This window comes from Phoca vitulina, unplaced genomic scaffold (assembly GCF_004348235.1).
Source record: "Phoca vitulina isolate PV1807 unplaced genomic scaffold, GSC_HSeal_1.0 scaffold21, whole genome shotgun sequence".
In the NCBI taxonomy this organism is placed as follows: Eukaryota; Metazoa; Chordata; class Mammalia; order Carnivora; family Phocidae; genus Phoca; species Phoca vitulina.
In genome coordinates this window covers 23,426,632-23,453,431 of record NW_022589724.1, presented here as the reverse complement: position 1 = coordinate 23,453,431, position 26,800 = coordinate 23,426,632, and the positions used below count along the sequence as shown (strand labels likewise).

General features: G+C 53.0%; 1 protein-coding gene across 2 annotated transcripts in view; it reads right to left on the bottom strand.

The window, feature by feature from the left end:
• Window positions 1-8,116: 8,116 nt before the first annotated feature.
• Window positions 8,117-26,800, bottom strand: part of OLFML2A (olfactomedin like 2A) — a 28,873-nt gene continuing 10,189 nt past the window's right edge. Inside the window, exons 3-8 of one of the 2 annotated variants that reach the window (XM_032418836.1) lie at window positions 21,826-21,933; window positions 20,165-20,374; window positions 17,786-18,035; window positions 15,340-15,570; window positions 13,940-14,125; window positions 8,117-12,504 (exon numbers count right to left, since the gene is read on the bottom strand). In XM_032418836.1, coding sequence (XP_032274727.1) covers window positions 11,900-12,504; window positions 13,940-14,125; window positions 15,340-15,570; window positions 17,786-18,035; window positions 20,165-20,374; window positions 21,826-21,933 — 1,590 coding nt within the window. In that variant the 3' untranslated portion in view covers window positions 8,117-11,899. The remainder of the gene's footprint in view (window positions 12,505-13,939; window positions 14,126-15,339; window positions 15,571-17,785; window positions 18,036-20,164; window positions 20,375-21,825; window positions 21,934-26,800) is intronic. The other variant, XM_032418837.1, reaches the window with a different exon arrangement.

Here is a 26,800-nt window from a genome sequence, read left to right as displayed (position 1 = left end):
GATTAAAGGGGCACCTGGCTGGCTCAGTCAGTAAAGCACCGAACTCTTGATCTCAGGTCATGAGTTGAAGCCCCACTTTGGGTGTAGAGCTTACTTAAAGAAAAAAAAAAAAAAAGATTAAAAAATTGCAAACAAATATTGAAAACTCTACCTAATAGGCTTGTTTTTCATAGTGGCATGGATTAGCAATTCTAAAACTATTCTCTGTGTACTGGAGGATAGAGTAAAAGATGAAATACATTGAGGATATTGAGAGCCAGGTTTCTCACTGATATAGAAGGGACACACAAATATGCCATGGGGAAGTCCAGGAAGAATGTTGTGGTACTGGCCTGGACTAGGAGGTAGCAGGATGAACCCCTGGATTTATATTTAGGTATGCATGTATTTCCTAGTTCTGTCCACTGAGAGGACCTAGAAACAATAAGCCCACCCAGTGCCTAGCTCCTAGCTTTTTTTTTGAGATTTTTTTTTTTTAATTTGAGAGAGAGAATGAGAGAGAGAGCATGAGAGGGAGAAGCAGACTCCCTGCTGAGCAGGGAGCCCCATGCAGGACTCGGTCCCGGGACTCCAGGATCGTGACCTGAGCTGAAGGCAGCCGCTTAACCAACTGAGCCACCCAGGCACCCCTAGCTCCTAGCTTCTAAATATCATGCTCTACCAAAGGAACCAGAGCTCTGTGGAGAAAGGACTGATATCTGGGCCAGGCAAGAAAGAGTACAAGATGAGCCTGGAGCATCCTTTTGCACTTGAAAGTAAGCAAGGACTCAATGAGTAAGAGAGATCCAGCAAAACTCCAGAGTAGTTAGCTTGAATGAGCTTTCATTCCAGACAAATCTGTAACAGTTTGGTTATCAAGTAAATAATGATAGTAATGAATTATAACCCACTGAATAAGAATTCATGGCCCAGCATCCATACAAGCATATCTGTACATCTACTGTAAGCTCTTCTTTACAGTAGAATGCTAATAACAACAGACATTTTAAGTCACAATTTTGTAATCATCAGAGTAATAATGAATATAGATAAGAATTGTCAAGATCTAAACATAGAGGGTGAAAGTTTGATGAGGAATAAAATATCTGGGGTGCCTGGGTGGCTCAGTCGGTTAAGCATCTGCCTTTGGCTCAGGTCATGATCCCAGGGTCCTGGGATCGAGTCCTGCATTGGACTCCCTGCTCAGCAGGGGAATCTGCTTCTCCCTCTCCCTCTGCCCCTGCTCATGTGCTCTCCTCTTTCTTGCTCACTCTCTCAAAATAAATACTTTTTTTTAAAAAAAGGAATAAAATATCCGTCTCAAAGTACTCCCCTAAAAATTATTTGTGAATTACAAAGAGAAAATAGTAATTGTACAGTAGATAAAAGTGGTAGACACGCCTTAACCAAGTGACCAAAATAACCATCACCAGTAATGGGACAACTTGACATCAGGTACTTCTTTTTTATTTTTTAAGATTTTATTTTTTTAAAGTAATCTCTACACCCAACGTGGGGCTCAAACCCACAACCCCAAGATCAAGAGTTGCATGCTCTACCAACTGAGCCAGCCAGGCACCCAACAAGTGCTTCTTAATAGGATGCACTGAAAAAGACAATAATCGTTTCTGCCCTGGCCAAAATGCACAGCCTGATCTAATCATGAAGAAATATCTGACAAATGAAGACTGAGGAATACCCTACAGAATAAATGACCTGTACTCCTCAAAAATGGCAATGTCATGAAAGACAAAAAGGATGAGGGACTGTTCCCAAGTTGGGGGAGACTACGGAGACATGATAATTAGATGTGACATGTAATTCCAGATTGGATTCTGAACCCGGAGAAAAATTGCTCTGAAGGGCATCATTGGGAAGGCTAGCCAAATTTGCATAAGAGCTGTAGATTAGATAGGATGTTACGTCCATGCTAAATGTCCTGATTTTGCTAATTGTCCTGTGGTTACATGCGTATCTATGTTCTCAGGAAATATACACTGAAGTATTTAGGGCTAAAGGGGCATCATATCTGCAACTTACCCTCAAATGGTTCAGAAAAAAGATATACCTAGAGAGAGAATGATAAAGCAAATGTCACAAACATGAGTAAGCGAATCTGGGGGAAGGGTATATGGGAATCCTTTGTGCTACTCTTATAACTTAGAACCTTGACATTATTTCAAAGTAAAAAGTTAAATAGAAAAGAAAGAAAGAAAGAAAAAAGCCTGTTTGGATTCTTTTCTTTAATGAAGGTATTTTCCCTCAAGACGCTCATTCATGCCTCTTCAGCAAGCCTCAACTCTCGCTTAACGATTTCAGTAAACATCCCAATCTCGGAAGCACACTGAGATTTGTTTATGAGGTCCTCATTCCCCAGCCATGCCATCCAGGTTGTGCTTATCAGCCCTTCCAGCCAGGTGGACAATATCCACAGAACAATCGTGCATCATCTGAATCCCCAGTGCTCATCCCTGAGCCTGCCCTGAGCAGGAGCTCAGGGTAAAGTTTGTGAAATTGAAAGATTGAATTATCTGATTGCCTTCAGGGGAATAGCGAGAGTTAGGACTGAGGGGGTATGGAGAGGAACCCCACTGGCTCTGGTGGGGCCCTTATGCATGTCTGGACCCTGGGCAGGAAAGCTTTGGACACAGCGCCTGAAAGCCTCCATCCTGTGTCTTGCTGATGAGGAAATTGTCTTGGAATGGGCAATCACGAGAGAGCAGAGTACATTCCCCTCTGTAGGGGCAACTCAGGACTAATCTCATCAGTGTGGTTCAGGGTGAGCAGGATGACAGCCTTGGTAAACTGCACCGCAGGGGTCCTTGGAAGTTTATCAGCCCCCTCTGGTTTGTTAAACTCACTCGTGGCAAATGCCGAGGGGTCTCTGTCTGCCCCTCTGATCTTGATTGGATCTTGTGAGTCTGGATACAGGGTTTTCAGTCTGACTTTCCAAGCTGCCTTGAATCCTCACAAGTCCGCTCTTGAAGATGCTCAGATCGATGGGGCTCTAGGAGGGGGGACTCGGAAATGAGTGGCCATGGATGAGACTGGGAAGGCCAGTGGGGGCCTGGAATGTCAACCCTGGGAGTGTGGTTTGATCCTCAGAACAAGAGGAGGAGCCATGGGACGGTGATAGGTAATGGAATGAAATGATCCGATTTTCATTTTAGAAAATTCCCTCTAGCAGCTAAGTTGAGGATCGGAGGGTGGGAAGAGACAAGAAGCAGAAAGATCAGTGTGGAGGCTGCCACACACATCTAGACAAAAACTAGAGCGAGAAGTATTTTTAGACCTTGCTCTATAATAGGAATGGTAAAATGTAGCGTATATAACACCACCCTGACTTTTTATTCTCATGGCAGACATTACTAATCTCTCAGTGTTCTCCCTTACACTGGGCCTGGGGGGGCGGCTTCCATAGACAGTACCAATCAATCCGAGTAGGCACACTGGATGAAAGAAATATGCCCTCTGGGCTCTGTTATATAAGGCAAGGAAAAGTCATCAGTTTTGAGAATATGCTTACATTTGCTGACAAATGTCACTTCGGGTCTGCCACAACTTGAGGTTCTGGGAGTAGGACCAAGATGATGCCCTAAGTCAGTCTTTGAGGTCCCTGACCGAAATTGTGCCTCGCCCTGCTGTATGCCCTCCATACTCCCACTTAGAGCTTTTTCACATCCACTATCTCATTTCAACCTCACAACATTCCTGGAAGGTCAAGGTCGTCATCCCCATTTTACAGATGAGGAAACTGAGGTAAGAAACTTCCAGGAGAGCCCTCAAGTTCAACGGGTGGTAGGTGGCACAGCTGGGATTCACACCGAGAGCTGTCTGGCTCCAAAAGCCCTGGCTCCTTCCATAAGAAGCTTGTCCGGCTGCAGCAGCTGTTTGCGTCTGTCAGGGCCCATTGCCAAAAAGCCAGAACAGGTTGGGACAACAATGACTTTGGCATCTTGGCAACATCTTGGCAGCGACGACTTCGCTTGTCAATAAAATCCTTGGCTTAAAAAGACCTGGGAAACTTGACTTTCGGATCACCCTTATGTAATCCGCTCTGCGCTGAGCCTTGGAGAAGGAAAGCTCTGGCCCCTGGGTGGGGGTGGAGGGGATCGCTGAGGGGGGCTGCACAGATGGTGAGGGGCGGAGGCCTCTGGCTGTGGAAGAGAATAAAGTTTCTGTCCTTGCACAGTTGGAATGAGGGCCCCGGAGCCAAGCAGCCAGGGCCAGGGCGGGGCCAGCCAACCTTTGGCACGTGAAATGCCACCCAGTGCTCATGGCAGATAATTCTCGTTAATAATGCATCCTCCCTGGCAGGCACGCATCCTGAAAGCCCTGTCTGTTCGTGCCTCATGGGGTCCCTGCTGGAATGTGGGGGGTCGAGGGGCTGGCCCCAGACGTGGGCAGAGTTCAGACTGGGCTGGGTAGGCGGGGCAGCGTCTGGGCACTGCCTGGGGGCAGAGGGAGCCTTTGTGCTCTGTGCCCTAGGAACCCCACCCCCAGCAGCAGCCGCCCTGGGGAGAAGTGGCTGACACGCCAGGCCGAGGCCTGCTCTCTCTGTTCCCTCTCCTGCAGCAGCCAGGGCAGAGGATGCTAATCTGGGTGCAACCTGGCATCTGACAGATCCACCCCATTGTGCTCAAGGTGCTCTTTCTGAGTGGCGGGAGGGCGAGGGGCAGGGGGCCTCAACCCTGAACGCACAGCACAATCTGCTGGGGAGCTTTTAAAACACTGAATCTCAGTTCTCCACCAGAGACTATGGTATGTTGGCCCGTGGGGGTACCTGGGCATCACCCTTTAACACTGCGCAGTGGCTCTGGAACGAGCTGAGGTTGGTACGCATTTTGAGAGGGTGACTCCGCAAGCTCAGCCACCCCCAGCTGTGTGACCTTGAACACATGAGGTAGCGGTGGGCGGCTCAGTTTCCTCAATTGTGAAACATGGACAGCGATAGTACTTACCGTGTGGGGTAACTGGAAAGATCCAAGGACATGCTGGAAAGACGGAGCACCACCCCCCGGCACAGAGCACACACCCAGACGTTTAGTGCCCAGGGACAGTTAGTTATTTTTATTTCTTCCTTTCCACACCAGCCAAGGGGGGGATTTTAGGACTTGAAACCAGGGAAGAAAGTGGAAAGGGCAGAGAGAGAGGACGTCCCCTTTTGAGGACGACATCATTAGGGTGACCAGGGGAGGCTCTGCTTCGACATGGAGGCAGGTTGGGAGGTCCTGGTCCCTCCGTGGCTCTGGGAGAAGCCCACACTCCTTAGCAAGGCACGTGGAGCCCCTCTGAGATCTCCACTGGCGGAGCACCAAGTGCACCCAGTGGGTGTTGTTGTGTCTGAGTCCCCGCCTCCCAGCAAGCTCGCAAGGGCAGCTCGGTGCCCCCGAGGCCAGCACACAGGTGTCAGTCACGGTGGAGAGCCCGCAGGGCAGGACATGGAGAGCTGGCTGTCCCTCGGAGCAGCGCATTAACTGGTCACAAGGGCAATGGTGGCTGCCACTTCCTGAAGCCCACGTGTGCTGGGCATCACGCTCAGGGCTTACAGAATTGCACTAGCCTTACCGCTGCTCCCCCTGGCGCGGGGTGCTGTCAACCACACCGGTAAGGGTCAGAGGTCAGTCAGTCCAGCCCCCCAGCCCACTGAACTCTACAGCCTCGGGCCTCTGTTGGCCACCGAGCTGCCTGGAACGCTGAATCGGGACCCAGAGCCAAGTGCCTGTCTCGTCCAGCGCCGGGATGCTACAGCTTTCTTTGCCGTGTAAGTGTCTGGCGGCAGAGCAGAGCAGTGTTTAGGCAAGTATTTTCCCCCGAAGATGGGTTTTCTCATTTTTTTTTTAAGATTTTATTTATTTATTTGTCAGAGAGAGAGCTTGAGTACAGGCAGGGGGAGAGGCAGGCCGAGGGAGATGCAGGCGCCCTGTGACGCGGGGCTGGATCCCAGGACCGTGGGATCATGACCTGAGCCGAAGGCAGACGCTTAACGACTGAGCCACCCAGGCGCCCCGGGTTTCCCCGTTTTCATCCAACTGCAGGGTGGAGGGAGTCACTGGGAATATCCTGTCTGCTCTCCAGCCTTGATGATCCGAGATTGCAGTCCAGAGCTTTCTGTGTGGAACCTGACTTATGCTGCACAAATTAATGAAAGAAGTGTGGCCCATCCAGTGGTAACATATTTGGGGCCAAGGGTGGCTTGCTCAGCAGACCCTGTATGAACTTGCCCAAAGTTCTGACACAGATTGCCCGGTCATTTGCAGCCATTTGTTGGGGGGATCTCCTGGGTGCTGGTGACATGGTGGGGAACAGCTCTGCTTTCATGGGGCTCTGATCCCACCGAGGGGAGACAAACCCCAGGCAAGTACACGAATGTAAGTGCCCACCAGTGAAGGGACAAAAGAGCAATGTTGTTGCAAGTTCTTGTCTCACGGAGTGAAGAGTTCTTGTCTCAAGAGTGAATCTCGGGGACAAAAGGGCAAAGTGAAGTTAAAGTTTATTATTTATTTATTTATTTCTTTAAAAGATTTTATTTATTTATCTGACAGAGAGAGAGAACAAGTAGGCGGAGAGACAGGCAGAGGGAGAGGGAGAAGCAGGCTTCCCGCGGAGCAGGGAGCCCAATGCGGGGCTCAATCCCAGGACCCTGGGATCATGACCTGAGCCGAAGGCAGCCGCTTAACCAGCTGAGCCACCCAGGCACCCCTGAAGTGAAAGTTTATTAAGGGAAGGTGAGAACAGAAAGGAAAGAAAAGGAGCTCTCTAGAGCGAGAGGGGTCCCGAATGGGTTGCCACTGGGGGCTTTTATGGTCAGTCTTTTATAGAAAACTGACCAGGGACCTTGGTAAATATCTTGTCTATAACATTTAAGACAAGTGGATTTGTAAATATTATGAAACTATCTCCTCTATATTTAGAACAAAGTGGATTTGTTATGTTCCCTTCTCTCTGGTTAATATCTTGTCTATAACATTTCTCCATCTGGGATTTCTGTGACCCTAGTCACGGTGGCCCCCTCCCTGTCTCTCCCTACCTAGCCTCGCCTGTCCCTTACTCAATGTGACTGGGGCCAGCTTCAGACCCAGCCTTGAGGGATCGCTTCTCTGGGCAGGTGACATTTCAGCTGAGACGTGAATGGCCAGAGGGAGGCAGCCATGCCCAGGTGCAGGGACCAGGGTAGCAGCCAGACGGAACAGCTGATGCAGAGGTCGGAGAAGATGGGGCAGTGGGGAACAGGCAGGGCTAGGGCTGGCCAAGGGCCTGAGTGGAGAGGCCACGATGCAGATACCCAAAGCCCGGCCATGTTTGGTCTGCTTGTGTCAGCTCCAACAGGGTCTGCATGGTGAGAGGCACAGGGCCTATCAGCCCCTGCTAGCACTGTGCTTCTGGCTGGCTGTCCTGGGGGAAGCGGGACCCTTGTTCTTGCCAGGGGCCACAGGGACAGGGCCCAGTTCTGCCAAGGCTGGGGAGGGAAGGCCTAGCTGAATGTGTGTGCATTTGTGTTTGGGGAAGTTGGTCTAAATCCATGTCACCATCGGTGGCTTGAGAGCTCTTTAGAGGTACTTAAGCCACCAGGTGAAAGGCCCTTGAAAGCTATTCCCTCTAGTCCCATCCCTCTGATTACATCAAGGTCAATGTCCACTTGGTGTTGGTTTGTCCTTTATACCCCCTGACATTTGCTAATCTGGCTTTTTACACGAAGAACAACTGGCCCAGGGATCACAGGCACAGTAACCACCAGAAACCAATAGTGCTGCTTGTTTTCAGTGTCCCATCCCAGCCACCTTGCATGGTGGTCACTGACTTTTTTTTTTACTATTGTAATATTCCTCCTTTAAAAACTTGTTTTTGTTTTTGCTAACAGCTTATTAAGCTTCCCTTTGAAATAAAATTATTTTAGTAAAAAGAATGAAATCATCTGAAAGAGAAACCGTAAACCATACTGAAGATGGTCAAGGGGAATGGCAAAAGTCACGAAGAAGGTCTGTACGGGAGGGACAAGTCTGGGAAATGTGGGACTAAGATGCTCAAGGCCCACCTCCTCGGTTCCACAACACTCTTTTCCCCAGGAAATTAAATGTTTGTGTTATGATAAGGAAGCAGACCACAGCACTTATCCAAGACTTTCAAATGGAAATTTGATCACGTATTTATTTAGGTATATGCCACCTTGTTGCAAAAAAGGTATTGTGGCAACTTACAAACATAGATAAAATACAATCGAGTAAAAATAAACAGATCTGGGTAAAGGTTAAAGCAGAAAGCTAGAATGAAGTCAGAGTCCAGTTGGTGACTCAGTACAATTGTTAAAAGTAATCTCAAATTTGACTTTGAGGTTCCCAGTGGCCAAAGCAAAAGAGAAAACACGACTGTCACAAGATTTCTAATAACAGTGAGTTTGGGGCTTTGGTATAGACACACACCTGGTTCAAATCTTGACTCTACTACTTGCTAGATTCAGGACCCTGAGCAGGTTGCTTAACTTCCCTGAACTTGAGGTTCATCACCTGTCAGGGGGGAAAGCAATGCCAACCTTGGGGGTTCCTGGGTGCATCAGTGAGAAAGTATGTCCAGGTGCCTTCTAGCTCTGGGAGGGTGCTCCTTGGGTCCTCAGCTGCCCTTAGTCCTCCCTAAGCTGTAGGTCTTCAGCCATAAAAGGGAGTTGACATCTGTCTCCTCTGTCAGTCCCTACCCTGCCCAAGCATGCAGCATGGAAGAGGCTGAGCCAGATCCCAACAGGCCTCCCTAACTCCTACCCAGGCTCTCTGACAACCATCCGGTGCTGTGTTCTCCTGTCACCAGAGTGGTTTCCAATGCTGTCAAGGAGAACATGACGCTTTGGAACACAGAGGCTTTCAGGAACACTCAAATGATTCCCAGGAAAACCCCAGCCTCACTTTTTGGGCTGCCCCCAAGGCAGAGGCCCCCTTCTCTCCTCCGCAGACAGAGCAAATTAAATGTCAAGGCCTAGGGGGAATCTCTAGGGGGAATCCAAGGCCGCAGCCAAAGCCCCTTCATGTGTTCAGAACACCAGAGACAGCTTCCTTTGCCTTCACATCCAAGGTCAGTAAGAAACGCTGGTCCTCCCCAGTCCAGGTCCTTTCTTATTCGAAGTACCTGTGGCCAAATGCAATAAAGTCCACGACAAAAACCCGTCCCTGCTTCCCATGAGCAATGGAATCAATTCCAATTGTCTTAGAATTTTCTTTTCTCTGTTAATTTATACTTGACTTTGTTCCAAATGTGATTGGAGGCAGTCTTTGGCTTGGCATTCAAGGCTCTTTACAGGCTGACCCCAACTTCCTTCTTGGGTGTCCTTTCTGGATGCAGCTTGTGGCCTGGTGACACTTCTGGAGCTGCCCCTGGAGTGCCATGCAGTTGGCAAACAACATGGACTGACCAGCCCTGAAACCCCGATCTGCCACAGACTAAGCCACTGTGTGACCTTGGGTAAGTCCCTTCACCTCAGTTTCTTCATCTATAAAATGGGCACATTCCAAGTATAGACCTTCCCTGTTGTGACGAAGCAAGAATATGCACCCGGCATGCTTGGCCCACTTGATGCTCAGTCAGTGGTGATGCTTAGATGACCTGATTTTGAGACCTGGCTCCCCATTTAACTGCTTTCATGACAAGTGACCCACGTCTGGGCTCCAGTTCGACTATCCTTAAAGTGAGGAAAATAACTATCTACCACAAAACCCCACACACTAAGGCCTGAAAACAGAAGGGGCTTAGTGAAGGTTTGGAGGCTGCAGCCTGCATCACCGCCCCCCCAAAAACAATTTTGCTTGTCCTTCCATTTTCCCAAATCCCATCCTTTCTAACTTTCCTTTTTCTCCAACTACTGAGCAAGAGGAGTCTGAACACTTCTCACATGGTTAGGCTGTGATATCATGAAAGACACAATCTTGTAAAACCCACACCCAGGGCCAAGGGAAATGCAGCCCCCTGAAGAGACTGTTCGGTGGAGCCCGCCGACGGTTGGGTGGGGGAGGCTGGATGTGTCCACCGCTATGAGTCAGGCCTTGCTTGGCTGGCTATCCTCATTCCCCTCTATTTCAGGGGTGAGTTACGGCTTAAACAGAACATCACCTGACCATGCCCGAAAGAGACGTCTTCTGCACAAAATGCTTTTCCTTACACTCTTGGGTATGCAGCTGGGTGTCCAAATACACAGATATGCAGGAGTTGGCATGGGGCCAGATGAGGGGAGCAGGGTCAGGGGGTGGTGTAGGGATCAGCAGTAAATACTCTCAAAGGTGTTGGGATGGACTGGGTCCTTGGGAGTCTATGGCCTTCCCAGGCAGAGCTGCCTCTAAGCCGGAAGAATAAAGAAAATAGACAAAGCCCTTCTGGAAGATCAGCTGTGTCCTGTTCCCCAGCATGGCCCCAAACTACTCTCTAAACCTCTCTGGGCTTCTTTCTCCTTTGGTGAAACAGGGAGTTAGACTGGTGAACTTCCTAGCTCTGAAAATACTACCCAAAGCAGATGAGGGGAAGGCTTTAAGGTCTATGTCCTACGGGCTGCCTGGGTCTGAGGCTCAGGGGGGTCACCAGCAGCACCAGGAGAGACGGCCCACCTGTGCATCCTCAGCCCCAAGGCCCGGGTTCAGGGTGGTCCTGGCACCAATAACTCTGAAGCCTGGAAAAGCCTGGTCCACACACCCCCTTCTCCTTCCTTCCCAGCTTCCATCCTCTAGCACCTCTCTGCAACCATAAGGTCCAATGCCTCCCCTGGACCCAACCGCTCAGATCTCAACCCCCCCCCCCCAAAAAAAATAAACCACAAAAAATCTGCTGGGTCATTCCACCAAATGACCAGGTCAGGACTGACAAGGAAGAGGGAATCTGTTTCATCCCGGCACCACCCCAGCCCTGTCCAGGGTCTTGCTCACAGCAGACCTGAAGGTATCCCTGAGTACATCTAAGCTGTGGGTTCAAAGGTCCAGAGAGAAAGGACAACATGGACCCCAGGCCCCAGGGCTCTGGGAGGGGCTGAGGACAGGTCCCATGGCCTGGGTATGTAGCCAAAGCCGGCACTTCTGGGTGGAGAGGGGGCCTCGGGGCCTGGCCCAGCTCCCCACCCTGGTAGAGTCGGGTCTGGCAGGCAGCTGCCGGCGGCCTTCTCAGCTGCTGCTACAGAAACAAATGACAGCACTGAGGAGGAATAAGAGAAAATAAACATGAATACAGAGGGAGGGGAACTTGGAACAGGGGCTGGTATTTTTCCTCGGGGTGCGGTTTCTGCTCAGTGGCTGGGTGACCATGGAGGTTTGGAATGTGGTTGGACAGAGGGTGAGGGGGGGTGGGGGGTGGCCAAAGGCAAGGAGCAGGAACATTAGCCAGGGGCCTGAAGCCCAGGGCCCCCAACAGTTCAGCCAGAACGGGGGCCGGGGGTGGGACGCAGCGTGCCACATAGTGCGGAGATTCCCGAGGCCTCTGCTTTTGAGTGGCCCCGGGGGGAAGGGAGACAGAGTTGAGAGAACAAGAGAATCTAGAGGAGTAGGGAGAGGCCTGGAGGTGAAGGTGAGCAGTCAGGTCTCCTCATCTGTAAAACGGGGCTGTTGTGACGGCATGGCCTGCCTGATCCAAACTGAGGCTATTCAGGCAAGGGACATGGTCTCTCTGGGCCTCAGTGTCCTCATCTGTTAAATGGGCTTAATTATCCCTACCTCCGGGGGTGCTACCGGGAGGACTGAATGGGTTTGTGCATGTGAAGCTCTTGGCATAGTGCTCTGCAAGTGGAAGGGATTATTAATCCACTGGGTGCCAAGGAAGCTTTATCCTGGCTGCGCCACGTGCCTAGCACCTGCCCCGGGCCTGGACCCCCATAAATATGTGCTGACGGAGTCCCCTGCAGGAGTTGCTGTGGAGGAGCCACGCCCACGGCCACTCCTCTCCTGTGAGCACCGGTCCCGGCTCAGACCACGAAGTGGAGGGTGTAGGTGAGCTGGTGGCCGTTGTCCCAGGCGTACAGCACGCGCTCCTTGGGGTTGTAGTCGATCTGGGTGGTGAAGGCGTGCTCGTTGAGGAAGGGCAGCTGCGGCCGGGCGTCGGTGCCTGTGTGCGTGTCGAAGGCGTAGGCCACCTGGCCTTCCTTCTGGTTGTACGTGTCCACGGCGTACAGGATGCCGCACACCAAGAAGCAGTTCCCGTAGGAGTTCCGCCGCAGCCGCGTCCTCCACGTGGTCTCCCGGTGCATGGACAGGTCGCCGGGGTCCAGGCGGCTCAGCACGATCACCTCGGGCTGGGCCTCGTCCTGGTCATCCGCGGCGGGGTAGATGACCCACAGGCCGCTCTCGTCCACGGCGAAGTCGATGTCCGAGTGGCCGCGCCACTTCCAGGGCGTCGTGTCCTCGTAGACCACGTCGGGCAGCAGTGCCCAGGAGGCCACGAAGCGCTGCCGCAGGTCGTACTTGATGATGTTCTTGGTGAAGGCGCGGTTGTAGTAGAAGGCGCCCTGGAACACCACGTGGCCCGTGCCGATCCAGCTGTATGGCAGCTTGTACATGTTACTCCAGCGGCCTGTGGTTGCGGGGCAGATGCTCACACCGGGGCCGGCGGGCCGGCCAGGCCACCCAGGGCTCCCGAGTGGCCCAGCAAGCAGGGGAGACCGAGTAGGCTACGGGCTCGGAGCTGGGCCAATCCTCTTACCCCCCGACCACTGCGAAGCAAGTACTGTTAGCATCCCCCTTGCCAAGGAGGAAACAGGGTCAGAGGGTTCAAGGTCACCCAGTTATGGAATGGCACAGCCAGGATTTAGACAGCCCCAGGGCTTTGTCTCAGGGCCTTTGCCCAGGCTGTTTCTTTTGTCTGGACTGCATTCCCAGTCCTGTCTGCCTGGGAAATGCCTCCTTATCTTTCAGAGCCCTCCACCAATACTACCTCCTCCTGGAAGCCTTCCACCACCTCCCCGGGCTTGAGTGAGGGCCTCCCCTCTGGCCTCCCATCACCCTTGTCTTGGCACTTTTCAGTGGCTTCCTCCACACCAGCCTATGAGCCGCCTGAGGCAGGCATCAGGTCAATTTTGGACCTGGCAGAGGAAGGACTTTGGCTGTTCCAGGCCATACCCGGTGACTCCAAGGCTCTCAGGATAAATCCAAACTTCGATGTGGCTCCCAAGGCCTGCCTGAGCCTACTCTCTCCTTATGCTTCCCCCACCTCCCTTCTAGGCCATTCTGCTTCTCATTGCCGGGCCTTGGCACACACTGGGCCTTCTGCTTGGAACACCCAGCCCTTTCCCTTTTCTATGGCTTCTTCCCGCTCTCCCTCCAAAGCTCAGCTCAACATCACCTCCTCCTCTGGGAGGTCTTCTCTGATGTCCAGGCTTGGGTTCCACAGTCCCTCGAGCTCTCCCTCAAACACTACACTGAAGTTATTTCCTTAGGTCTTTGCCTCTCGCCTCAGACCGTGCATTTCTGGAGGGCGGGTAGGGCCTAAATGACCCCTCCCCCATCATGCCCCAGATCTGATAACCAAAATTCTGCCCTTCCCTGCCCAGACTTGCAGCTCCTCTAAGGCCTGGGGCTCTGCTCACCTGTAAAACAGAGTACTGACCTCCCCCCCGCCATAGAATTATGAAGCTACCATGAGCTGATGCACATGGCGTGATTAGCACATAATAAGTACTCAAGAAGAGGACACCCTAAGTGTTGTTCCTCTTGACAGTAAGTTACGCTCCTGAGGGCAGGACCTTGCCCATCTTGTTTGTTGCTGCATTCCCACTCCTGGCTCCATGCCAGCACATAGGGGGTGCCCTCAGATGCCCCTCACTGGGGTGGCTGATCATGTGGAGCTGGACCAGGCTGGGACATTCCGGACCCCAGGAAAGCATAGGCACAAGAGGGCCCAGTCTCCGTGGGAGACCCTCCTCAGGCCGCCCACCCCCTGCCAGTCTCCGTGGGAGACCCTCCTCAGGCCGCCCACCCCCTGCCCCCTTCCCAACTTCCAGCTCTCCAACCTTGCTTGAAGTTTTCCAGATTGCGGAACTCCACCAGGCTGTTCCCGTAGTAGTAGTTGGTGACGTAGATCCTGTCGTCTTTCGCAGCAGGGTCCTTCATCCAGGCTCCCTCGTGGCGCCCGTAACTGTGGTGCCTCACGGGGGGGTCCACGGCCCGCAGGGTGCCCTCACAGCTCGTCTCTCTGCCTGTGGGGGGCAAGGGGAGCAGCACTCGGTCCTCAGCCCCACAGGCCCCGGACCCGGAGCAACAGTCCAGGAACGTTATCTGGGTCTTACTTAAACCCGTCCCGATATTTTGTTTATAGCCTTTTTTTTTTTTTAAGATTTTATTTATTTATTTGAGAGAGAGAGAGTGCAAGTGGGGGGAGGAGGGCAGAGGCAGCGGGAGAAGCAGACTCCCCGCTGAGCAGGGAGCCCGATGTGGGGCTCGATCCCAGGACCACGACCTGAGCCGAAGGCAGACACTTAACCGACTGAGCCACCCAGGCGCCCCATATTTGCAGCCTTTTTTCCCCTTATGATCAAAGCAATGTCTGATCAACGTAGAAAACAGAACATTCAGCAAAGGAGAATGAGGAAAATAAAAATAATGAAAAATGTCAATATCCAAAGAAAAATTTAAATATGTTGTATTTCCTTCCATTTTTTTTCTTTGTATATATAGTCATGCAGACATACTTTTAAAAACCGTGGTGCTTCTGAATATACAATTTTATGTATCCTGTTTTTTCCCTCCACTGAGCAATTTCTCACATCATTAAATGGCTTTTAATGATGTGATTTCAAGGCTCTACCAAGCCACCAGACAGCTGTGCCCCAGTCCCCTCGGTGTGAGATCTTCAGATTATTTCCAGTTTTCTGATGTTGGAAATGGGCTGGGGGTGAGGGGCAGGTAAGCTGCAGCTGCTGTCCACACTGCTGACGGACACTTGAGGAAAGATTCCTGGAAGTGGAATGCACCAGGACCGAAGTGGGGAACGGATTTAACAAGACCTTGTCGTCACAGGTAGCCAAGATACCCTCCAGAAAGATGGGCTCGATGATTTAATGGGAAAGATTTCTACCAAAAGACACAAGCCAAACGTACAAATGTGGACAGAAAAAAGTAAAGAAGTGGGAACAGTTGCTGGATTTGATGATGGGATTCTAGGTGACATGTTAGGAAGGATTTGTTGAAAATACTACCTGTTTGATTATCAGTGTCCTCAAGCTTTCTACAAAGGATCAGACAGTAAAGATTTTAGGCTTTCCAGACCACATACGTCTGTCCCGTATTCTTTTTTTCACAACCCTTTAAAAATGTAATAACTGTTCTTAGCTCAAGGGCCATAGAGAACCAGGCTGCAGGCTGGATCTGGCCCATGGGCTGTACCCTGCTGACCCCTGTGAGGCTTACTCACCTTGGCTTGGGACATCTGGGTGTGAAGGTGGCTCAGTGGGCTGGGGCCGGGTGGTGGGAGTCAGGGTGGGGGTGGTGGCAGGGTCGGAACTGAGAGTGCCAGAGGCCAGGTCCACTCCCTCTGAGGCCCTGGGCCCAGCCTTGTCATGTTCTGCTGAGTTGGGCTCTGGTGACCTGCCCTCCACCCTGGGCGGCCGCTGTTCTAGCCAGGAAGTGCTCCTGAGGGCGTTGTCTGCGGAGAGAGGACCCTGTGCTCACGTCCCGTGCGGCTGCCCACCATCCTCCCCAGGCCCACCCAGCTCCCAGCTCTGGGGCCATGGCGGAGAGAAGTGGGGAGGCCCTGAGGAGTGAAAGACCTCCACAAGTGGGTGGTGGGGAGGCTTTGTGGTCAGCAGACCGGCTGCAAGCCCCCCAGCTGAGTGACCTCAGCCAAGTCCCCTGCCTCGGTGGGCCTCAGCCTCCCCTTCTATGAAACGAGAGTCATAAGGTCCACCATGTTAGGCTGTTGTGTTGATTAGAGGAAAATGTATACACATCATTTGCCCAGGTCCCAGCATGCATGAGGTGCCGAACATGAGACCCCTTCCCTCCTAAGTGTCAAATACTTTGTCCCAATTCTTTCCCGTCCCAGATTCAACTCTAGGAGGGAGAAACCCTCGCTCCCATTTTACAGACTTTTTTCTGCTGGTCCTCTCCTCTGGAACCCAGCCAACAGCTCCTCTCACCCAGCATTTGCCACTTTAAGCAGGGAGGGGCAGGGGCAGCCAGCCTCCCGTCACCTCTGGACCCCAGGTCTCTGTCTCTCTGCCCCCTCACTCAGCTCCTATCTCTGATCTCGAGGCTTTCTGGGCAGGCCCCCCCGCCCCCATCTCACTGGCAAAGCCTTTGCTGATGGGATGACTTTTTCAGCTCCTGTGAGACCTGTCTGGGGCCATCCCTGGGTCATCCCTGACCCACACACTTGTCTGGGCTGGGCTGGATGGGGTGTGGGTAGGAAAAACAGGAAGATTCAATGCCACACAGCAGGGGACAGAGCTGGGGTGGGGTCTCAGGCTGGCTCTGTAGCCCACTGAGCTGGGTTCCTGTCCCACCAACTTTCTGTGAAACCTGGAGCCAGTCTCTTCACCTCTCTGAGCTTGTTTCCTCATCTGGATCAAGTCCAACAGGGTGTGTGAGAACCCACAGAAAACTGTGATGCCAGGGACAAAGGAAAGGGGACGGTGTGGCCCCCAGGAGCTGAGGCCCCTTGATGCCAGGACAATTACCTGACTTCTCTCATTTTCTCTCCCTGCCAGGCTTCCTCTTTGCATAGGGTTTAGCCAGGCCCTGTTGTAGGGCAGCCCCTGGGGTCTCTTGGGAATGGGGCACACCCTTTGGCGGGGGGGGGGGGGGGGCTGGCCTTGGCAGCCTGCCAGGGCCAGGGCCTGGTTCCCACGGGCCTCGCTGAGAGAGCCAGCTGCTTGCAGCTGTCCTTGGGCAGTGCCCAGCTAGGGGTCAGAGGTGCTGTACTGTGGCCAGGAGGAGCTAGCAGGCCTCAGAGCCAGGAACTACCCCCGGGGGGTCTGGGAGGAGGCCCCTGAGCCTTGAGAGGCCAAGAATTTAGGGGGGGCTCTTGAATTCCACCTCCTGGCCCCTTGGACATGGGGTGGGCAGAGGGACTCACTGAAGGAGGTGGTCAGCAGGATCCAGGGTGGGGGAGCAGGCTTGGGACACCTCTCTGGGGCATGAGAGGAGAGCAGGCGTCTGGGGAGGGCCTCAGAGGAAGAATCAGGAGCCACACCAGTGGGGACGGCCTAGAAATTTGGGTACTCCAGGGACTTTTGTCTCTTGTGGGTTTTTTTTTTTGGTTAATTACTTGGTTGCCCTTCAGTGTGATCCCCCATGGATTGCAGGAAAAATATAGGACTCTGTGGGCTCTTCTTTGGGAAAATAAGAAGTGGGAGGCCATCCATTGCAAGGCTACTCTGGAAATAAGAGGTGCTCTGAAGGCCCCATAACACGTCCCAGAACCCTGGCCTGGCTCCAGCCCCTGGGGATTCCCACCCCACCTGTGGCCGCTGCCTGGTCATGGGTATGTTTTTTCCCACTGGACTGTGAAGTCTATGTTAGGCAGAGTCTCTGGGAGATATGGCACGTACATAGTGGACCTTCAGCAAATCTTTGAATGAAGAAGGAAAAGTCCAGTAAGGGCAGAGATAGCTGAAAATACTGGAGAGGAACCGAGTGGCCCTTTGTGTTGATTCAATCATTTCATCCCCAACAACCCCACGAGGGGTACTATCTCATTGTGTGGATGAGCCAAGGGCACCAACAGGTAACCAGCAGAGCTGAAATCTGGGGCAGTTTGTAGAGAAGACACTGGATCCCCGCAGGTGATCCTTGCTTGGGATGCAGCCATCCAGCAGCAAGCCCCCACTCCGCCGGGGTCCAGTCCTCCGCCAACTCACCGGCCACGGCCTCGGTCACCTCCTTCCCGCCCGCCTTGTAGTAGGTGATGCCTCGGATTATGGCCTGCTGCTGGGTCAGGGTCCGGGGCTTGGCTGTGGGTTGGGGGAATCTGCTCTTGCCGCCCTCCTTCCTCAGCTTCTCCACCTTCAGCAGCTTCTCCTTAGGAGGTTTTGTGAGGCCCCTGTCTGCAAAGGTCTTCTGAACGTTGCCGTATTTGTTGTTGTCTTTGCCTTTCCCTCCAGCTGTGTCCTGAGAGAGAAGGGAAATCTCAGACTTAGGGGCGGGGGAAGGGGTGTTGCGGGAGGTCATGGAGGCTCACCTTCGGGGGGGGGGCTGGAAGTGGTCACGTTGCTCTAGGCCCTCGGTCTCAGGTGCTCGTGAACTCACAGCTTTCCTCCCATAGTGGCTACATCCATGACTGGGGCATGCCTCAGTTTCCCCACTCAGCTCTCCAGCTCCCCTGCAGGCTTGAAGCCCAACCTGATAGGTTAAGTTCCTGTTCCATTTCCAAACCCCTGCATACTCACCCCCGGGGGTAGATTATAATGGTTAATTCCCTAAGGAGGTAGCTGCTCAGGAGGTCAGCTTCCCATCCCTGTCTCTCTCTCGCTCATGGGTCTTTTTTTGTGGGCAGGGGCGAGGTTCTCAGGCTCCAAGGCAGGGTGATCAATCCATCTCAGTGTGCCTGGAACTTTCCCAGTTTCCTCACTGAAAGTCCTGCGTCCCGGGAAACCCTTCAGTCTCAGGCCAACTTGGACAGTTGGCCACTGAGGCCATTGCCCTTAGAGCATGCAGTTTCTTTCTTTCTTTCTTTTTTTAAAGATTTTATTTATTTATTTGATAGAGAGAGACACAGCGAGAGAGGGAACACAAGCAGGGGGAGTGGGAGAGGGAGGAGCAGGCTTCCCGCCGAGCAGGGAGCCCGATGCGGGGCTCGATCCCAGGACCCTGGGATCATGACCTGAGCCGAAGGCAGATGCTGAACGACTGAGCCACCCAGGCGCCCCCAAGCATGCAGTTTCTAACGTTCTGTAGATTTTATTCTCACTTCCTCTTAAAGGCCTCTGATGCTGGCTTGGCACAAGAACAAAGGCCCCGTGACATCACCCACTGTCAGGCAGAATCTCCAGGAGATACAGCAAGGGCAGTCTCTAGACCTGCCGTGCTGTGGCCCAAACAGCATTCATTCGCGCCTGTGGACTTGACACAGGAACGAGCAGGAAGCCTGCCCTGGGCCACAGGCCCCAGGCTTCCTCCACGCTTTATCAGCAACGAGGCGGTCCCGGCCGCAGACACAGATGGGCACAATGTCAGCACAATGTCAGCACGGGGGGCCAGGAGGTGGGAGAGGAAGAGCCCGGGCTTGTCAGTCACGCAGATGCAGGTTCCAGTCCCGGCGCGGCCACCCTCTCCCCACGGGGGGCCTCACTCTATGCTTCCTCATCTGCCCAACGCGCAATGATTGTCCCTCCCTTGCAGGTGGCTGTGGGATTAACTGAGATCATGTCTGTGAGCAAGTCAGATTTAGACTTTAGAAATCAGATTTAGAGGCTGTCAGGATCCCCCACTCTAAACCGCAAGGCTGCTGTGGGGAATGGAGCGGCTGTGTCCTGCCTGAGGGTGACTGGCCTAAGGGGCACAAATGACATTGAAATCCAGTCTGTACTCCCATTTGCCAAGCCACACCCCCTAGGGTGTAACTATCATAGGAAGGAGCCTCTGTCCAATTTGCCCACCTATGGGGGGCTTCTCTGCATTGGCCCAGAGGGACAGCCTTTTAGGCAATTTGTCGAGAGGAGGACCTTTTACAAATGTGCATAAAGGTGTATTATAGATCTTGCGTGGCTCTGCCTGGTGTCCCTGCTCACTCTGTGCTGAGCTTGAACACGGAATGTCTGGGTGTTATGCTGCAGGAATTCTCCACCCCAGATTGGGTTGATGAAGTGGAGCTAGTCTGCAGGGTCCCCAAGGCATTGCCCACCTGCCCCTGAGCAGGCAGGACCCAGCCAGGGGCCCAACCACACTAGGGGAGGCTCGAAGTGGTTTCGCTGCAGCCAACCTGGTTTCTCAGGGCCAGGCAGGGAGGGTCATCTCTACAGTTTTGTCTCTGCTAGTTTGGGAATGGCAATGAGAACACCGCCAGATGCCTTCCTCAGCAAACAGAGCCCTCAGCTGGATCCCCACATCTGCTCCCAGCTTACCTCTGTCAACGGTGCTCGCTCCTCCACCCTGTCAGGGACTCTCCAGCTGTGCTTGCCCTCAGCCCTGTCCTATGACCCCAAACCCCCACCCAGCTGGCCCTCGGGACTGAGGTCCTGGCAGACTGTGTTCCCAAGCCCACCCACCTTCTGGCCCCATCACCAGGGCCACGGCCTCACCTGAGCCTTGCTGGCAGGGCCGGGTGCTGGGGCAGCGGCCGAGACTGGGGCTGCGTCCTTCTGCAGCAGCTGGAGGCCCAGGCTGGAGAGCTCCTTCTTGATGCCCATCATGATGGCCGAGTGATTCTCATAGCGCTGCAGCTGCTCGCTCAGGTGGCGCATGCTCTCCTTCACTACCTCGTTCTCCCGGCTCAGGTTCAGCTTGACGTTCTGTGGGGGCAGGACTCCAAGGTCTTTCTAGCCTCCTCTGACAGCCACCCCCCCATCCCCCTGGAGGGGGACACCCCAGCTTCTGCCGTCAGGCTTCATGGCCCGGGCTCCTGAGCGGGGCCCAAGGGGACAGGTGCTGCGTGGTAGCACCCGCAGCCACGGGTGGATAAAGCGTGCTGCCAAGAGACCACGTAATGATTACTGATTACTAAAAAGTGAATGAGTGATGTTGTTCCTTTGGGCAGAGGGAGTCAGTTCCTCCCAAGGGAGGCTGTTTTCTCCACTTCCACCCAGAGTTAGCAATAAGCCTATTTTTTTTTTTTTAGAGTTATCATTTAGTGAACAGAAGCAAAGCACAGATAATGCAAAACAGAAGATAATTAAAAAATCATTTCTTTGTGGCTACGGAAATCATTTCTGATTTGTTCCAGCCGCTGCAGACATACTCTCCAGATCGTCTGGCTCTTGCTTACATGACGTGAGTTAACATTTCCTAAGATTACAGGAGGAAGGGTCAAAGGGGGGTAACTGCAGAGCTAGCGACCGGAGAGCCCGGCATCTGCTAGGTGCACAGAAAATACTGGTGCACGGTAGAAGTCCAACGGTAACCTTACTCCCATGCTGGCAAGGGCCTTACACCGAGGAGATACACACCAAACACTTTCGGATAATTAAAGCCACTGTGACCCCAACTTTGGGGAGAGTAAGGGGTTAATCTCCCACCCTGGGGCACAGGATGCCCAGGTGCCCCCTCCCTCCGGAAAGGAAGCTGGGAAAGGAAGCCCCCACACCCGCTCCTGGAAGCTGCATGTCCCCAGGCTCCCAGCAGCCTAGCAGGGGCCGGATGCAGGAAACAGGCAGAGGCCGGGCCCGTGCCAGCAGAGACGCGTGCCAGCAAACCTTGAACCTGCAGCCTGGACCCCCATGATTGCCCAACTCTGTCGCTGCCCTCAGGGGGCAGTCCTGGCCACCTGCCTAGCCCTCTAGCACATCTGCACTGACCAGAAGATGCTCGGCCCCTCAGCCTCCACTGCAAGTGGGGCCTGGGCCAGCCATGCTGTCTTAAGCCCTGCCCCAGTGAGCTTGGCCAGTCCTGCACTTTTATGTGGCATTTTATGTGACCGGTGGCCTTGGAGTTGTGCCATGTGTGAGTCCTGGTCTTGGTGAACTGAGGGCCACTGCAGGTTCCTGCCAGCCCCCTCCACATCCCTTTCAGACAATCAGCTGGTGCCTCAGTTTCTCCACCCAGCCTTCCAGCCTTCTGTAAGCCCATGAGCCCCAGTGAGACCCCTTTTCCAAAGTCCGGACCCATCTCCCTCTCCCAGCTCCCTGCTGGACTCCAGTTTTCAGCAGCCACCAGCGTAAGGCAGAATGGCCCAGGCCCCTTCCGACACAGCCCCTGGCTCCCAGTGTTGACCCAGCCTGGCTCCTGGGCAGAGCTCTGCCCTTACCTCTTCCAGCATGTTCATCTGGGAGGCCACCTTGTGGACATAGGCGTGCACTTTCATCAGGTCCATGCTGTACAAGGTGCCCTCCAGGAGATCCACCATGGACTGGAGCTGCCCGGGAAAGGGTGAGGGGTCAGGGCAAGGGCAGAGCACAGGATCAGGCACAAAGGCTGCAAAAGGAGCCCCACCACTTGCAATGGCCTGCGTGGGCCCTCGGCACCCACTAGACCCAGCTTGCTAGTACTCATCGTGGGAAAAGCCACAGATTCCATCTTTTGAGCACTTACGACACGGCAGGCCCTGTGTGAAGGGCTGTAATGAGCTGTTTCACTTTGTCCTCGTGACAACCCCACGAGGTGTGTAGTGGACACTAAAGGAGATCAGTCTGCATGCCCTGGGATCCCTCCTTCTTGTTTCTTGTGCCCATACCTGGTTTCCATGTGCCTTTATTTTTATTTATTTTTTTAAAGATTTTGCCTATTCATTTGACAGAGAGAGACAGAGAGGAGAGAGAGAGAGAGCACGCACAAGCAGGGGGAGCGGCAGGCAGAGGGAGAAGCAAGCTCCCTGCTGAGCAGGGAGCCCGATGCGGGACTCGATCCCAGGACCCTAGGATCATGACCTGAGCCGAAGGCAAGACGCTTAACCGACTGAGCCACCCAGGCGCCCCATGTGGCTCCTTCTTAACAGCCTGCATCTGTGACTCTCTTCCAAGAGATGCTGTGTCCCCAAACTGCCTGGGAGAGTATGTCCTCCTGGGGCAGTCCTTCGGCAATGCCTGACAGGTGCAGGGATCCAAAGGCCCAGCTCCCTAGCCGCAGTGGGGACAACTGAGCTGTCATTCACACTCCACGTCCCCTGGGGCTGATGCTGACGCTTGGCCTGGGATCACATCCTATTGGGCTTCCTTCTCCTCCCACCTCCACTTCTTTCATTTTGGTACCAGCTTCTCTTGGGAACTTTTTAAAAAAAATTTTTAAAAATTTATTTATTTGACAGAGAGACACACAGCAAGACAGGGAACACAAGCAGGGGGAGTGGGAGAGGGAGAAGCAGGCTTCCTGCCGATCAGGGAGCCCGACGCGGGGCTCGATTCTTGAGAACATTTTCATAATAAGTCACTGCAACACTAATCACTTGCCTCAGAGTCCGCACCTGGGGACCCAAACAAAAACAAGGTTGGGACAACTATTTTTTTAAAGTAATCTCTATGCCTAACGTGGGGCTCGAACTCACAATCCCAAGATCAAGAGTCACGTGCTCTTACCCACTGAGCCAGCCAGGCACCCTGACAAGGTCCGGACAACTTTTACCTTCATCTTACACACAGAATGGGAAAGTGCAGCTTAGGTGAAGTGACTTGTCCAAAGCCACCCAGTTGTTAGATGGTGGGGCTGGCAGCAGAACCCAGATTGGTATAAACCAAAACCTCTTTCCTAACATGCTTTACCATTCCTTCTTGTGTTCAGATGGGGAAACTGAGGCCAAGAGAAGGGGAGGAGCTTGCACAAGAAACAGGTCAGTGGCAGATGCTGGGTCGTCCTGGCCCAGCCCCCAGCTCCTCCTTGCAGCTGCCCCTCCCCTTCCGCTCTCCCCTGCGTGTAATCAGGATATGATCTTCTCTCCCGAGGGCCAAGATGCCGGTGAGGGTCAGGGAAGCCGCGGCACAAGAGGCTGGCTGGGAAATCAGCTTCCCCCGGCTTCTTGAGAAGGGCAGTTCCTTCAGCCCACCCTCTCGCATGGCCCCACTCCGAGCCCTGCAGCATTTCTCAGGGTTTGAGCAGGCCAGCGCTCCTGTCTGGCCCTGGTCAGCTATTTCCAAAACAGTTTGACTCCCACTCTCCCAGGGGTGTTCGAGCTGTTTTAAGCCAGAGAGCCTTTCTTGGAGTAGACATTAATCTCTAAAATGGAAAAAGGGAGTGGAGAAGTCTTAGGGAAGCAGGGATTGGACCTTGAGTCTTGTCTGCTCCCCTGGAACCTTGCTCAGACTCTGAAGACTTGCTCAGTACCCCTCGGGCTCTGGGGAGCACAGTGTGAGAACCATGCACATAGACTCTTACGTGCTTCAGCTTCCTTCTCTGTGAAATGAGGCCATAGTAGTGTGTGGACAGGGCTCAGCACAGAGCAGGTACACAGCAAGGGGTCCATGAATCTCAGCAGTAATGATACTATTCCAGGGGGCTAAAGGGGATCCTCCCAGCTTCACTCTGCTGCCTTCGTGGCCACCAAAACTGGCTTTCCAAAGCACAGGTTTGACCCTGGGTCTCTCCCTTGCTAGATAACTTTCATGGCTCCCCACTGCTCATGTGTGGCTTTGCACCTCCTAAGCCTGGCATTCGAGCCCCCCATGGTCTGCCCCTGCATCCTCTTTGAGCTCAGCAAATGTTTTCTCTGGGCCAGGCACTAAGGACAGTGAGGACTAAGATAGACACAAGCCTTCATGGTCCTTCACAGGCTGTGAAAGAACAGAGTGACAGAGAGGTGCCCAGATCATTAATGACAGAGCGCTGACCTTGTTGAGGAGCAGATGCGGATTAGTAAAGTATGCCAGGAAGGAGTCTGTTGGAGCTGAGGTCTGCAGGAAGAACACAAATTAGGCAAAGATGGCAGGAGAAGGGCATCCCAGGCCAAGGGAAGCTTGTGCAAAGAGCTGGAGGTGAGAAGAGACATGGTGTGTTTGGGCCATGCTACTCAAAGTGCGGTCCGCAGACCAGCACCGGTCCAAGCTACTTGTTACTCATCTGTGATAAAATAATTGCAAAAAGTGAGAGTAGACTTTTATAAACTTTCAGAACCCTTTGACAGAGAAAATTTTTTAAAAGATTTTTATTTATTTATTTGAGAGAGTGAGAGAGAGAGCACAAGCAGGGGGAAGGGAGAGAAGGAGAAGCAGACTCCCCACTGAGCAGGGAGCCCGATGCGGGGCTCAATCCCAGGACCCCGGGATCATGACCTGAGCTGAAGGCAGACGTTTAACCGATTGAACCACCCCGGCACCCAACAGAGAAATTTTTGTCTGTTGACTCTAACAGTAAAACCCTGGACTTGTATTTTGCATGTCTGCTTTTGTTTCATTTTTCTAATAATTCATTTTTATGGCATTTTCCAAAAGTACTGGTTCTTGTTTTTTAAAAATTAGTCTTTCACCACAGATAGGTTGAGAAGCCCTGTGTTAGAGGAACTGACAGGTGGCTAGTGGGGCTGGAGCAGAGAGAGGGCAGGGAGCTATCCTGGGCCATATCCACTCCACTTGCTCTCACCCACAATGCCCTCCTTTCTTCTCTGCCTGAGGGACTCCTACCCATCCCTCAAAGCCCAGCTCTAATATTACCTCCTCCTCTGGGTTCCCACAGTCCCTGAGACATCCCTTGGCCCAGCACTAATGACCAACCGTTGGAGTCAGGAGCTGTGTCCCCAGGTGACCGGGGATTCCTCAAGGGTGGGGCCATGTCTAGTTCATGTCCAGAAGGAAAAGGAGTAAAGAGATGAAAAGCATGTACCTGCCACCGACCTCCCCCCAAAAGGGGATCTAGAATCCTCTCCCTCCTACTCAAGAGTCATGCAACTAAGGCCAAATCACAGCTGGAGTTCTTAGCTTGAGGGAAAGGGCTGCGGTAGACACAAGGGGAGGGTATAGCATGGGTGTGCCCTGCTCCCCCTCCTCCACGGGCTTCCCTTAATCTCCTCTCCTGGGGGGCTGCCCAGAGAGAGCCTCCTGCTGAGGGAGGAGGAGCCACATGTAATGGGAGGGGCCTGAGCCCTGTCTCATACTGCCTCTGCCCCCTTCTCCTCTTGGGGTTCTCTGAGTTACCTCTCAGATACCTACCCCTGCAGTATCTTCTCTTCCTCCTACACCACTGCCTGCTGAGTCAGTCCCTCCACTACCCCACTCCAGTCCGATAAGGCTGAGTGAAAACCACCATGGCTGCCGTACATTGAAAAGACCTAAGGGACAATGGGCTCCAGGCTGAGAGCTGCCTAGGGACCTGTTCCATGGGCAAGGGAACATAGCAGAGAATTCCTGAGTGCAAATCTTAGTGCTGCCAGTTTCTTGCTGTGAGATCTTAGGCAAGTCACCATCCCTCTCTGGGCCTCAGATTCCTCCACAAGTAAAGCTGGGACCCTAAGTTCCCTTGCCAAAGGATTGTGGCAAGGATTAAATGAGCCAGAAAGTATGAAAAGCTTTTGTGTATCCTCCTGTAAAGTATGCCTACAATTTAGTGATTGCGAGGTGGACTTTGAGCAGAAGTTGGATTTGTTCCTATAACTGAAGACTGACCTATGAGCTCAGTGCCTGGAGTTTGCAGGGCCCTAGCGAGGCCCCACAGAGACAGTGAGGTCCAGGGACTGACAAGTTAAGAGGCAACTTGGCCTAAAATTCAGCCCTATGCCAACTTTGAGAGTTTTGGTATGCATTTAGTTGTTACAAAACTAAAGCTGAAGTTAAATTGAAAGAAGACATTTTTAGGGGTGCCTGGGTGGCTCAGTCAGTTAAGTGTCTGTCTTCAGCTCAGGTCTTGATCTGGGGGTCCTGGGATTGGGCCCCGTGTGGTCAGGCTCCCTGCTCAGTTGGCTGTTCCTCAGGACGTTAAACATAGAATTGGAAGGTCTGGCTGGCTCAATCAGTAGAGTGTACAACTCTTGATCTTGGAGTTGTGAGTTTGAGTCCCACATTGGGTGCAGAGATTACTTTAAAAATATTTCAGGGCACCTGGCCTGGCTCAGTTGGTAGAGGATCCAACTCCTGATCTCAGGGTTGGGAGTTCAAGCCCCACGTTGGGTGTGGAGCCTACTTTAAAAATTTCAAAAAAAACCCCTAGGGGTGCCTGGGTGGCTCAGTTGGTTAAGTGTCTGCTTTTGGCTCGGGTCATGATCCCGGGGTCCTGGGATCGAGCTCCGCATCGGGCTCCCTGCTCAGTGGGAAGTCTGCTTCTCCTTCTCCCTCTGCCCCCGCCCCCCCAACTTGGGCTCTCTCTCT